Below are 13915 nucleotides of genomic sequence, written 5' to 3'. Positions count from 1 at the left end.
AAATTCAGATACTTTTATAAGAATCAGAGGAAGAAAGGTCAAATTAGTTCAACTGAAATTACGACATCCCTACATACAAAAATAGAGCTATTGGCCCACAGAAAGATGTATCACAAATTGATGAACTGCGAAGAGTCATCACACTCTTTTACCTAGTTCTTTGATGAGAGACAGTGCATGACTATAAAAACCTAATTTTAACCTAATGAAAGCATCAAAGCTTCACCAGCAAAATTCCTACCAAAACTTTTTTTTTTAAGAGACAGGTCTTGCTCTGTTGCCCAGGGATACAATGGCATGATCATAGCTCACTGCAACCTCAGACTCCTAGGCTGAAGCAATCCTCTTACGTCAGCCTCCCAAGAAACTGGAATACAGACCTGGTTAATTCTATCAAAAATTCTTAATCCAAACTTAGAAAATTATTATTTTAATTTCTGAGTTGCTCAAATGAACATTACCAGTGTAAAGACAAATACAAATTTAAAATAGAGCATAATTCTTCCTGTTGATTATAAGGAAATAGATTTCCCTCCCCTCCTGTTCCTTAGAAAATTTGAAGTTTATAACGTAAGTACTTTCTTCTCCCTTTGAAATGTATATAAATTCTTTTGAAAATTAGGTAGGGCTATTGTTTGCTTTATGACTCAGAAAAGTCTTTCTCAAGGACCTGTGAGCCACTCTCTGAAATGTAAAACTGAAGGGAGATAGCGCCCCTATCTCCCAGTTTCTGTTGAAAGCACAGAAGCCTAACTTTCTTAGGCACTTTGCTCCAAGTGCAAAACCACCTCCTGTTACAAAGATGTGAAAAGTTTGCTTTTTCTCTGGATAAAGCCAATTAGCTAACACAGAAAATTACTACAATTACCAGGTGAATCTAGGATGAACTATGTGTGACAAACGGGGCTGTCAAGCCCTTTTGTTTGAGGACTGTTTATCTCAAAAACATGTATATGCAGGAATAAAGAGGGGTGATCCCTTTCCTCCGATCATAAGGCTCACAGTCAACATCCCTACAACAAAAGACAAATTTACAAGAGAAAAGCAATTACTTCGCAATATATTTTAGGCAATTCTTTAACACAGGCTGATTTTAATAAGTTCCAACTCATCTCTTGCCCAACCCCCACCTTGAACTCAACACTCCAACCAGATTGAACTACTTCCAGTTCTCCAAATAAGCCATGTGATTTCTTGCTTTTGTTCTTTGCATGAGCTGTCTCCTCCATGTGGAAGCCTTTCCCTACCCTCACTTATCTCCTTATCCCAACCTACCTAACTCCTAGTCAAGGTTAGATGGCACTTTTTCCAGGAAGCCTCCTATTACTGCACAAAACTAGATCATTGCCCCTCCTTTCTGGCTCTCCTGTGTTTCCAATCAGACTGCAAGCAGGAAATGGGTCTAACTTACTGTTCTATCCTTAGTGCTTAGCATATGAATATATTTTTGTTACTTGAATGATCACTGTGGATAGTGATGCATTTTAATCACGATATAAAATGTGAATATGATTTAAAATTTAAGACTACTATACAAAATATAACATTACCCACAATCCACTCATTCTAGGGAATTGTGACATACTATATGCCAGAAATTTCCCAAGGTGGGAAAATCACAAGGAGGATAGGTACATGACAGTTCCAGAAGCCAATAACTCTCCACATGGAGGAAACTGCATCCTCAAAGGATAAACCTGCTGTAGATGGAGCATTACTCCTGGTGCTGCTGAGGTAGCCACTTACCCACTGATACAGCTTTGAAAAGCCTTTCAAAGTACCAAGAGACAAGATTTCCTGGGAACGACCCACATTGTGGAATAGGGGGTGTTACAGAGAATAACTGCAATGCTTAGATTCAGACCATTAAGATTGGAGACTGGGAGGCAGAAACTCCTGGGGAAACATCAACCATTAACCCATTCACACAAATGTCCCTGCTCAGGAAGGAGAAGGAATAAATTGAAGACTAGAAGTCCTGCCTCTCCACCTCCCCAGGACCCCACAAAATCCAACACCTGGTATTAAACATTTGCACACATATATTCAACTTACAACATGAAAATCACCAAGTTGGTACTGTTTTCCTTTTCTTCGTCCACACTGATGACAATAAATGCTTTTTTGAATAAAAGGCAGCACATTTGTTCTAAAAGTTAAATGAAAAAAAAATGTACAGTTATTTAGCTCTCAGAATTATCTTGAGAGTTCTAACAATGTTTTATGGCATACCTATTTTTCCCAAATTGTCGATATTCATAAATTGTAAGGGACTGGTCATGAGTGAAAAAGAACCCGATCAGCTCTCTACAAGCATCACGTCCATTTCTAGAAAAATAGAATGATATCAAATTTTTTCAAATAGAAAAATTTCAAATTAAATAATAAACTAAGATTGTGCATCTCAAAGAGGAATAGCATAACTCCCTGGAGTGTATGGCAATGAGCGAGGGTTACGAGAAGCTGTAGGGAAAACATGACAGCTCACTGAAGTGTGGATGCAAGTTAGATTCGGATAGAGAAAAAACCTTTATCTTATACTGATACAAATATGAATCTATTACAGTGTAGATTACTAATTCAACACAGACTTTTAGGATAAAGTGGAATACCTCAAAAAAAGGTTGAGCTTGTGAGAAGGCACTCAAAGATACATATTTAACTACCTTTTATCATCATAGAAAAGTTTAAAATCACTGGACAAATATGATAATTTAAAAATACATTTGCCACCTACATACACAAAGAACATCAAGTAGCATTCTGTGTTATTAGAAGTTTATGAGACTGAGATAACACATTTAAGAATCATTTTCCTTGTCACCTGTGTATCCATCAATAATCTATTAAGTTAAATCATTGAAATGAAATTAAATAAAGCAGTTTATATAAAGATTAACTTTTAGTTTAGAATCTTCTAGTAGTAATACATATCTTTTGAAAATTCACTTCTAAGTGTCTTTCTAAAACAAATTTATTTAAAAATCACTTTTGAAATAACTTTTAATTAAAATGTTTTTCTCACAGGTTCATATTTCCTATATTTTTCTAATAGATTAGTAGCTATTATATAAAAATGTTTCTTTAAATTCACTTTTTTCATTTAAATGACACAAATTTATCTAATCTCATTATTATTATTTCTATTTGAAAAAGAAAATACATTTTTATAATCATGGGATTAAAAAATTTAATAAAATCACAATTACCTTGATATGATCCTACCATCAAATTGTACTTTATGAGAAAGCATATTTTCGGTTAATGTAGAATGGGTTTTTATCCTGTTAAGAAATACATTTTGTCAATAATTCTTGAAACGTACTTACATTTGATGTGAATGATAAACATACAAAAAGGTTATGTTAATATTTTGAAACAGCACAGACTAGATAAAGATGAAGATACAAGGCTCTTTTTTTTTCAGATTGCTAATTGTAGCAAACACAGAAGAAATCACCCTGAGATATAGTACATAATACATGAATGACTTTTATGCTAGAAAATATAGCATCAAATTGCTGTACTAGTAAATATTGAGCAGAGATAGCACATCTGTGACTGGCACTGTTGCAGGGCTACACAAAAGCCATTTCTAACCCTCTTCTCCTTTGCCTCCCTCCCACCATAGAATTTGCTGTTAGCCTCTTGCAATTCGGGGCGATTAAGGGACACAGTCTGCAAATATGCTTCCAGGAAAGACTTTCTTTTGTCCTGATCAGAGAGTGGCATGGGAAGAGCTTCTGTCTGTGAATGTGGCAGGGATGTGATGCAGCAGCCACTATAGCCATCAAGCCACCATCTGAGAAAGGCCAAAAAGATCCAGGGAAGCCAGCCCAGAGCTGTCATATCACTGAGCCGCTGAACAAAAACCCATAATGGCCAATCTCCCAGCAGCTACTTATATAAGAAAAATAAATCCTTTCTCCTTTAAGCCACCATCAGGTAGCTTTCAATGGTGGGTAGCTGAAAACATTCCTTATCAAAATAACAGAATAATGGGAAAGAGTGCTGGATGAAGTTCGAACCTTGGCATAGGCCAGTTGTTTATTTACTCATTGTGACCTTCAGATTGTACTGATTGATCTCACCAAGGCTGCCAGCCCTAAAATTCTTTAACAACACGAAGCAAAACCCGAATGCACATATTCTGGCTCCCTACTACCTATAATCTCGTTTATATTAAGAGATTTGAGGATTCAATGATATATTTTTACTTTCCTTCCCAAATAATTTTATGACATTCCTCCCACAAGAATGCAGGTGTAATGAAATGGCAATAATGTAAATAGTAAGTAAGTATGTGGGTCATTGGGATCTTGAACACCATACCTCTATAAAATCTAAGTATCAACCAAAAGGAAGCAGGACACAGAAAACAAGAGGCTGTAAACCTAATGAGCGTTTGTGAACACAGAGTAGAGCCATGAAAATTTAGTCATCTCAATTCAATTTAATCCACCGGATTCATGTGTTTACTGAATGTCCACTGTGTGCCTGGAACAATTCTAAATGCCGAGAAAATAACAGCAACAATAACAGCTACCATTAGTGAGAGCTTCCTAGACACTAGTCATTGTTAAAATCATTTTAATGTGTATTGCTTTATTCAATACTTGCAATTTCTCTGAGGTAAGTACTATTATCCCTATTTTACCAATAAATTCTACACAATCAGAGAGAGATAAGTAAATTGCCCAAGGCCGTATGAGTAGTAAATGGCAGAGCTAGAAAAAAACCTTTCTCTTAACCATTACGTTACTTTTCAATGATGAGCAGAACTCACTTTAACAATGATAAGTTGAAATAATAGATTCAAGGACTCTACAGTCTTCATAAAAAGATAAAAGAAGTGAATATGCATTTATATTGTAAAATGCTAAGTGCCACGTTGGGTTTTAGGTGTCCAATAAATAGCACAAATACTTCTCTCTACCCAAGTTCCTAACAAATACAGAAAGAAGAATCAGGAACATTGAAGACCAAAATATAAATTTTATTGTTGATAAAGGTGTTAGAAACCATGGCTTAGGTATATGGCGACAATAAGCTACATCCTTGACGCTAGAATTAAAGACTAATTTACTCATTTCCATTGGGTAGGAACTCCGTAAAACTTAATGCACAGGGTAGAACGTGTGCTTCAGTAGGCAGCTGCCTCCCAGGAGAAAGGGGAAAGAAGAGCTGTACAACAAGTGCCAATTCCTGCTTCCAAGTTTATAAAGCAGAATTTTCTTTTCCTCCTCTGGGAAGAGTAATTGGGGGCAGGGAGGATGAAAGCTATAAATTCAATAATTCTAATTAATACTCCCATAGAATTTTCCATGGAACTTGGATAGAGAGAAGTATTTGTGCTATTTTTTGGGTACCTAAAATCCAACATGACACTTTGAATTTTACAATATAAATGCATATTTATTTCTTTATCTTTTTATGAAGACTGTAGTGCCCTTGTTTAGCCTTAAGCAAGCTGCAGGTATTTACTATAATGCAAAGCATTACTAATCAACACAGGATAATACTGATGCAGGAAAACAGGTAGATGAGACTGAAGAATAAGTCTAAAAACCAACTATGCACTTGCAACAACTTGACATATGCCATACATGGCATTACAAGTCAGAGGGAAAATGACATTGTGGTAGGCAGGGATTTCCTAAAGATGATACAAAGGACAGTAACATTTCCTCTATAGGGAAATATTGGTAAACTGTCTACATTAAAATTAGAAACCTTTGTTTCTAATTTTAGTCTTTAAGAAACATATAATCAAGAGAATCAAAAGGTGATCACAGAGTGGGAAAAGATATGTGCAACAAATGAAGAAACCCTCATATCCAGAATATATAAATAAGATCCACAGATCAATATGAAAAAGACAAAGCAACACAGTTGAATGGGAAAGTACTCAACTACATCGGTCTCCAATGGAATGCAAATTAAAATCACCACTATACAACCATAAGAAGAAATAAAATGAAAAAGACAATATCAAGCACTGCCAAAGATGCGGTGCAACTAGAACACTCATACTGCTACTGGTGGGAGTGCAAATTGCAGCAACCAGTTTGGAAAACTACTTGGCAGTGTCTTTTAAAGCTTAACATATGTGTACTAAATGGTCCAATAATTCTACTCCTAACTATATACTCAGCAGAAATGAGTACATATGTTCACCAAAAAGCATGCACAGAAGGAAAGTTCATGGCAGCATTACTCATAAATAGCCAAATATCCATCAACATCTGTGAATAAATAAGTTGTGATATATTTCTACAATGAAATACTGTACAACAATGAGAAAAAAGACAACTACAAATAATAAAATGGATAAAACTCACAAAGATATTGTTAAGTAAAAGAAGCCAGACACATCTCACTGTGCATATGTATATCAAAACATCATGTTGTACACCTTAGCTACAGAAGAGTGTCAGAGTTATGTGGAATGAGAAAGTCTTGATCTGCCATCATTGACTTTAAAGATGGAGAAGGAGCCATGAGCTAGGGAATGAAGGCAACCTCTCAAAGTTGCAAGAGTCAAGAGAATGGATTTGCCCCCGAAACTTCTAGAAGAAATGCAGCCCTGTCAACACCTTGATTTTAAGCATCTGAGCTCCAGAACTATAAAAGAATAAATTGGTATTGTTTTAAAATACTAAGTTTGTGGTAATTGTTACAGAAGCACTAGGAAACTAATATATGATGGCTTCAAATATTTAAATCTATGAAAGCTAAGGCTTTCAGAAAATAAGAATGAGATAAAAAGATAAAAGTGATAAGAAAATACTAATAATTAAAGCAGTCTGAAAATATAAAAGAGCTACTGTAAGTACCAGCAGATTTTCTGTCTATTAAAGTGGAGGCTAGATGTCAGATGTCAACGAAGTTGTTGAGGAATTTAAGTGGACTGCACCAGAGGACCATAAAAGTCCACATCAACCCAAAGATTTTATAAGCTACAAAGTAAAATGCAAAATAAAAAACCTTTATAAGGAATACAAACTTTTAATATATCAATGAGAGGTAGCTATATATTGCACACATACAAATGTCTCAGTTACTACATTAAAAATTGTCATATATATTATCTCTGAAGGTTGCAGGGTTTTTTTCGAAACTACAAATAAAAAATCCGGAGAGCAAAGAGAGTAGAATACGGTATTGCCCCCATATCTTAAGGTGGCAACTGGGAGCTGAACTTTAAAAATTCCACTTCTCATTAGATATTAAAAAAAAAGCAAAAACACAAAAACTTTTCAGTTAGATACAAAAGTACATTTTAAAAATACTTTTATAGCATAGCGCATCCTCATTTTATATAATTACAATCTGCTTACTTTGTTTCATGCAGTGTTCTTTTTCTAAGTCGAACAGGGGCTGTCTTTGAATCTTGAAGGATACGAGCGCTTCCTTTTCTCTGAATGGTTAAATTTTGTTCTGGGTCACTGATTACAGCCCTATACAGGAAAATAAAAAGTCTGAATGAAATCTGATAATGCGTGATATTCATGTATTTATAAACAGTTGGAAAAGCTCATACAGCAAATGCAAATTTACATTACTGTCAAAATAATACTTTTATCAAATATGAATAAATTTAATTATTTTAAAATACTGGCCATAAAAAAGTGAACATTGCTATCTCTTTTTTCATCAGTATTATCTAAAAATAAATTGAAATTTTGGAGGAAGCTAAGAGCTGCACGTCTTTCTCTTACTATTCTTTAAACAAATAGACACCATGTGGGTTTCTGATAATATAAGGGGGGAGAACACAGGTAAAGTAGAATTAGAATAGAAAGTGATAAGTGCCACAAACATAGAAGGGGATGACTGAAGTCCTGGAAAACAAGATACAGAGAAGAGGAGACATTTGCACTGATTCTTAAGGCTAGTAGAAGTGAACACCCAGAAGAGGAGGACGGGCACCATAAGCAAAGAAACAATGTGTATGAGGCCACAGAAGAGGACAGCACAGCACACAGTGTAACCCGATGAGAGTACTCTGGAACTCAGGAACTAGACTGCCTGGGTTGAATTTCTATCTCTGACAATAATTATCTGTGTGGCCTTATCTAGTCCTTTAGCTCTAGGCTAGAGTTTCTTCATTTATTAATATAAAAGAGGTAATAATGGTACCTCCCTCAAAGAACTGTTGTAAAGATTAAATAAATTAGTTAATATAGACATACTGTTTAGGAGCATGCCTATTATCTAGTAAGTATTATAGAAGGGCTCAATAGCAAAGGCTCTGCCTCACAATTGCCCTTTTACTACGTATTCTACTGAATATGAATAAATAGAGGCATGACAGCCTATCAGGTAGCATCACAAGAGGCTAGAAAAGAATTAGTAAAGCTCTCTAGTAAGGTGGCATAAACATAGGATTTGACAGAAGAAATAAGACCTAGTGTTTGATAGATCAATAGGGTGACTATAGTTTACAATAATCCATTAATACATTTAAAAACAGCGAGAAGAGAATAATTTGAATGTTTCTAGCATGAAGACAAGATAAATTTTTAAGGTGATGGATAGCTCAAGTACACTGATTTAATATTTACAAATTATATGAATGTATTAAATTATCACATGTACCTTAAAACTATAAAAAGAACATAAAAAATAGATGTAGTAGAATGAAAAAATTCAAGAAACACTGGCAGAACTATGAAACTAATTGGATTTGAGGTTATCAAACAGAAAGATCTATAGTAACCCCACAGTAGAAATGAGATTCAATTAATAATGTAAGGAATGTGGGAGTCATATTATGGTTTTGGTTTGTTATTGTCATCATTAATATAGCAAAGATAGGTTATCCTCATAGCCTCACTTTCCTCTTTACTCAGCTTGGATTACATGATTCATCAAAATATAAACTTTTATATACCCTTTACAATGTTGGCCTCTCTGGTTATTTTCTACTTGCGTGGCAAAGCCCCAAGTCTGAAGGAGTTTGATTACTGAACTGGATAAAAGAATAAATGAGTAGACATTTTTTACAAAGGTATCATGAGTCTTCAAAAAATATGAAGGTGAAACAGTAATTCAGGAATAGAATTTATAAATTTAGTAGGTTATTTCCATTGTTGGAACATTCAGGAGAAGCTTTAGGTATTTCTACCATATACTATAGATTCTGTTCATTTGTGTGCCAAGTTATGAACCAAATCTTTTTAAATTGAGCATTAAGATATTTTTTAAATTTCCCAAATGAAAAAGTCTGGCATTTACCAAAAAATGGCATCTATTCTATTCTCGCACTTTATCTATAAGTTCTATGTTAAATATATACACACAGAATGTTAGAGTTATAAGAAATCTTAACATTAATTTGGCAGAGGCAAAAATCAAGACATAGAGGAGGAAAATATGAAAGCTCCAACAGTGAATTAGTCATATAGCTACACTTAAAAACCAGTTCTGCTGACTCTAATCAAGTCTTCTTCTCCAGTTCATTCATTCATTTGCCCATTGAGCAAGTATTTACTGTACAGCTACTATACTAGGCAATGGGAATGCAAAATGAACAAAACTTCCTAAGAGCCCTGCCCTCATGGAGGTCACATTCTAAAGAGGCAAACAGATAATTAACATGGTAAATACCAAAAAATAAGGTAAATTACATCTCCCTGTGGGAAAAAAATGAAGTTGTAAGAAGATATTAAGTTTTGAGGAAGGGGCTATACATTTTTTATTTGGCGGCCAACCTATGTCTCAGCAAGTTGACTTCTAAAGAAAGATAGAGGTAAACTGAGTAAACAGCCATGTAAATTTCTAGGGAAAAAGCATTCCAAGCAGAAGGGAAAATAAATGCGAAGTACCCAGGACAGGAGTGGAACCTAGTATGTTCCAGAACAGGAAGCAAGCCAAATGGCTGGAGTAAAGTAGACAAGAGGGAGAGAAGTGCAAGATACAAAGTCCAATGGTAGGCTTGGATAGACTGTATTATTGGCCCCAATATTCCAGTATTATTGGCCCCAAAGGATCCATATCCTTGCTGTTGCTTTATTCCAGGTGGAGTGTACTTTTTCACCACTCGACTTTGAGCCTAGGCATTTGACTTGCTTTGGTCAATTATATATAGCTGTACGGCTCTGCTAATCTCAGTTGAACTAACTCACGCAAGCGCGGGTTAGCTGGGGATCTGCTTTTCTAGGATGGTCTCCGCTAAGTAGCCCAACTGCATGTGTAGAAGCAACTTTTTCTCAAGACTAGTGGGCTAGCCAAGCAGTGTTCTTCTCGCAGAATGGCAGAAGCATTAAAGGGCAAATGGAATCACATGAGATCTTTCAAGGTCTAAGCCCAGAACAGAGACCATCACTTCTGCTCACATATAACTGGCCAAAATAAAAAGTAAGATACAGCCAAGCCTACCGTGGATAGCTAACCTAAAGATTAGGTGGAGCAAGGACACCTTCTTAGAGGCCTGCTGTGCCAACCATCACCCCAAAGCATGGAAGTAAAGGAAAAATTTTAAGTCCTTTCAAGGGAAATTCTGGGCACCTAGCTAGCCTTGAAAAGTAAATAAGCAACCTAATAAGCAAGAAGATAACAACAATAGTCGTCCAAGAAAGCCAGAATCAAGAGATGTTTTAGTTTATGGAAACTAAAAGATAACATCTTAACATTTGCTCTTGAGTTGTTTTTCAGAAATCCCCACCAGATGGAAAATGCAGATTAAGGGGGAACTAAAGACTGAACTCTCACTGCTCTGAGGGGCCTGGAGAGAGCCACACCCACTTTACCATTACTTTCTGCTAATCAAAGAATCTCTGAGTCCACCTATGACCTGTAAGCCCCCATTTCAAGGTATCTCACCTTTTTGGAGCCAAACCATAACCTCCATATACTGATGTACAATTTTGCCTGCAACTTCTGCTCTCTGGAAATGTACCCTGTCTTTAAAAATCCTTGCTTATAAGCCATCAAAGAGTTCCAGTCTTAAGTGTTAGCTGCCTGTACTCCTTGCTTGCCATCATGCAATAATATGCCTTTTTTTCCCACTGCAACTCTCAGCATCAGTGTCTGACTTTGCTGCACCAGGCAAGTGGACCCTGGTTGGGTTCAGCAACAAACACACATGAGCAAAATTTGATGAATTTTTTTAAGCTACTAAGTTTTGTGGAGACATATAACCAACACATAGGTCTTGTAGGTTTTACTATGATTGGGATGGGAAATTACTAAAGGGTTTGATCTGGCTTGCCTGTTAATAGATAACTCTGGCTACTAGGTTGAAAATAAACCAATAAGAGGCAAACACAGACACAAAAGAGACCAGTTAGGAAGTGGCTGAAATAATCCAGGAGACAGAAGAAAATGGTTTGAACAGGATGGTGGGAGCAGAAGGCATAAATTTATTTTAATGGTAGGACTTACAGTGTTTGCTGACAAACTGAATACAGGATTTGAGGGAAAGAGAAGAATCGAAGTGATCACCAGGATTTTAGGCCTAAATAACTTGAAGAATGGAGTTATCATGGAGGAAAATTAAAGATGATGTGTTCGTCATGGGAAAGAGGGCAATGAACTTTCAGAAACTCAGATTGGAAAAAGTTAAATTGAAATATTAGTTTAGGATATATGTGGTTTTCAAGGCACGGTACTGGATGAGATCACTTAGAAAGCAAATACACAAGAGGTCCAAGAATTGAGCCCTTTGGCATGCCCACATTTAAAAACTGGGGAGATGAAGAAGAACCAGGAGAGACTGAGAAGGTATGGAAGGTAGGAGGAAAACAAGTGAGTGCAGTGTATAAGAAGCCACATGGAAAAAAGAAAAGTGTTTCAAAGAGAAGAAAATTTTCAGTGAAAACAGATGTTGCAGCTGAGTCAAATAAATGAAAATTGAGAAATCACCACTGGTCTAGCAATACAGATATCACAACTTATGAAGGGCAGTGGTGGTGCCATGCTGGAGGTGAAGAAATAAATCAAATAAATTCACGAGATCATGGAAGGAGATACATTGGAGACTCTCAGCATCATTAATTGTTTCAAAGGATTTACTTGAAAAATATGCATGTAGAGTATCATTCTTTCTCTCTGCCACTTAATTAAATAATTTTTTCATAGCTAACCTTAAGTCTTAGTTTTTCCTCTATGACTTCTTAGATTATTCCAGCCTCTCTTCTGAAATCCCACCGTATTTCCATGTTGTCATACAATTTTGCGCTGTATGTGTTAAAACTTTATATAGTTTTCTAAACGGTTTTAAAATTCTCGACAGTCTCACAATTCTCAAACTGCACCAAGGCACCCTGGGATACTGCAGTGAACTCATGGGGCACTGTGGGATATTTTTAATTTTCGAGGGAAACACATTGACATTCGACATCACTTGCACACCAGGAAAACTATTAGCACAAGTTAGTTCACAGTTTCAACAATATATCACGCTATGCCTCTTCAGTGATGTTACAACTTTGCTAAGCTGGGTTTTCTACAGTTGCTGTAATAAAATACAAAATATGTGGAAATCAATGTAGAATAGAAAGTGAGGGGGGAAGCATTATAAATGATTCTAGGATTTGAGAGACTGTGCAGTGCCTAAAAGATTCATACAGCCCATTAGCAAGCAAGAATAAAATTAAAATATTTTCTTTCAAATTATGTATATTATTATTTCAAATGTTCATTAAGTTGTTAGGAAATAAATACTACATTGTTTAGACAAAAATAATAAATAGAACTGTTACGTATTTTTATTGGGCCTAAGAGTGTGCTGTGAAAAAATTACTAAAACACTAAGAGTGCAGTGAACAGACAGAGTTTGGGAACTTCTGAGTCATCTGCTCACTGATTGACCAAGGTTATGGGTGTCATTCATGAAAAAGAAATTTAATGACAACTTTCCGAATGGATTTCTATTACTAGTTCCTAATTTTCACCTGGATAAGTGGTCTATCATCACTTGCTCTGCAACAGTCTGCTTTTTCTTCTCTGCAGCCGCAATTTCCTGAGAAGATAAGATAAAGACAATTTCATTGTCCATAAAGCAGAACAATGCAATAGTTAACAAAAAAGTCATAAAATATAAATTAAACAACTCCAATTTCCTTCTCAAATATAGATGACTTTCCATCATTAACAAATTTAAACTCCAATTATTTATCTACAGTATCATCTATTTCCTAAAAAGTAATGCACTTACATTTTGGTAGAAATAATCAGATACTCCAATGAGCTGCCTTTGCATTTTATGGAGTCAGACTAAAGGAGGAGGAGTATGACATCCCTCCCCTTCCTTCCTCCCCTCAAGAGATGTCCTGCAAAAAGGCATCTTAACTTGCTCCAAGAAGAATACCGATACTGACACAAAGAGAATTTGGTCTGAAACTATTCTTAAGGCCAAAACTGAGTTTGAATCATTCAACCTTACATCAAAAATCTAAGCCAAAGCAAAACAAAAATAAAACTCCCATCATTGAAAGTATAATGATCTTTTCTTTATATACAATGCATCAATAATACTTAATCAACTTTTCTCAATTACTGGTTTGATTAAGCTGTCTTCATAGTATTTTTTGCTTTCCCAACTCATCTGAAAGTATGGGTCACATCAAATTGAAAGATTTGTAATTATTCATTTCCAATTAGATTATTATGCAATGATAATGACTTTAATGTTTCTTATGAGGATAAAAGAGGTTAAAAAATTAAGAAGTCAAAATAAAGCTTGTTCTATGTAAATGACTGCCATCCCCATCGATCACTCCCATAAATGAAATCGAGTAAGATCATGTTGTTTAAAATAGAAGCTTCATAACCTTTGAAGAATGCTTTATTTAAAACTGACACAAAATATCAACTAAGAATATCTAAAGGGATATCAGAAAAAGAAAAAGTAAAAACTTGTAAGAAACCTGAAAAAGTGTGGCACAATTCTTTAAATGTTAGCCTACAC

General features: G+C 35.5%; 1 protein-coding gene across 1 annotated transcript in view; it reads right to left on the bottom strand.

The window, feature by feature from the left end:
* The window catches only part of CAPS2 (calcyphosine 2), a 49298-nt gene that overhangs the window by 14362 nt on the left and 21021 nt on the right, over nucleotides 1-13915 (bottom strand). The window contains 6 exon segments of the mRNA XM_012652981.1: nucleotides 1698-1797; nucleotides 2056-2149; nucleotides 2233-2328; nucleotides 3210-3284; nucleotides 7341-7460; nucleotides 12900-12967. Of these exon segments, the coding sequence (XP_012508435.1) occupies nucleotides 1698-1797; nucleotides 2056-2149; nucleotides 2233-2328; nucleotides 3210-3284; nucleotides 7341-7460; nucleotides 12900-12967 (553 nt within the window).

The sequence above is a fragment of the Propithecus coquereli genome, unplaced genomic scaffold (assembly GCF_000956105.1).
Source record: "Propithecus coquereli isolate 6110/MARCELLA unplaced genomic scaffold, Pcoq_1.0 Scaffold407, whole genome shotgun sequence".
Classification (NCBI taxonomy): domain Eukaryota; kingdom Metazoa; phylum Chordata; class Mammalia; order Primates; family Indriidae; genus Propithecus; species Propithecus coquereli.
This window is presented reverse-complemented; position numbering and strand designations above follow the sequence as displayed.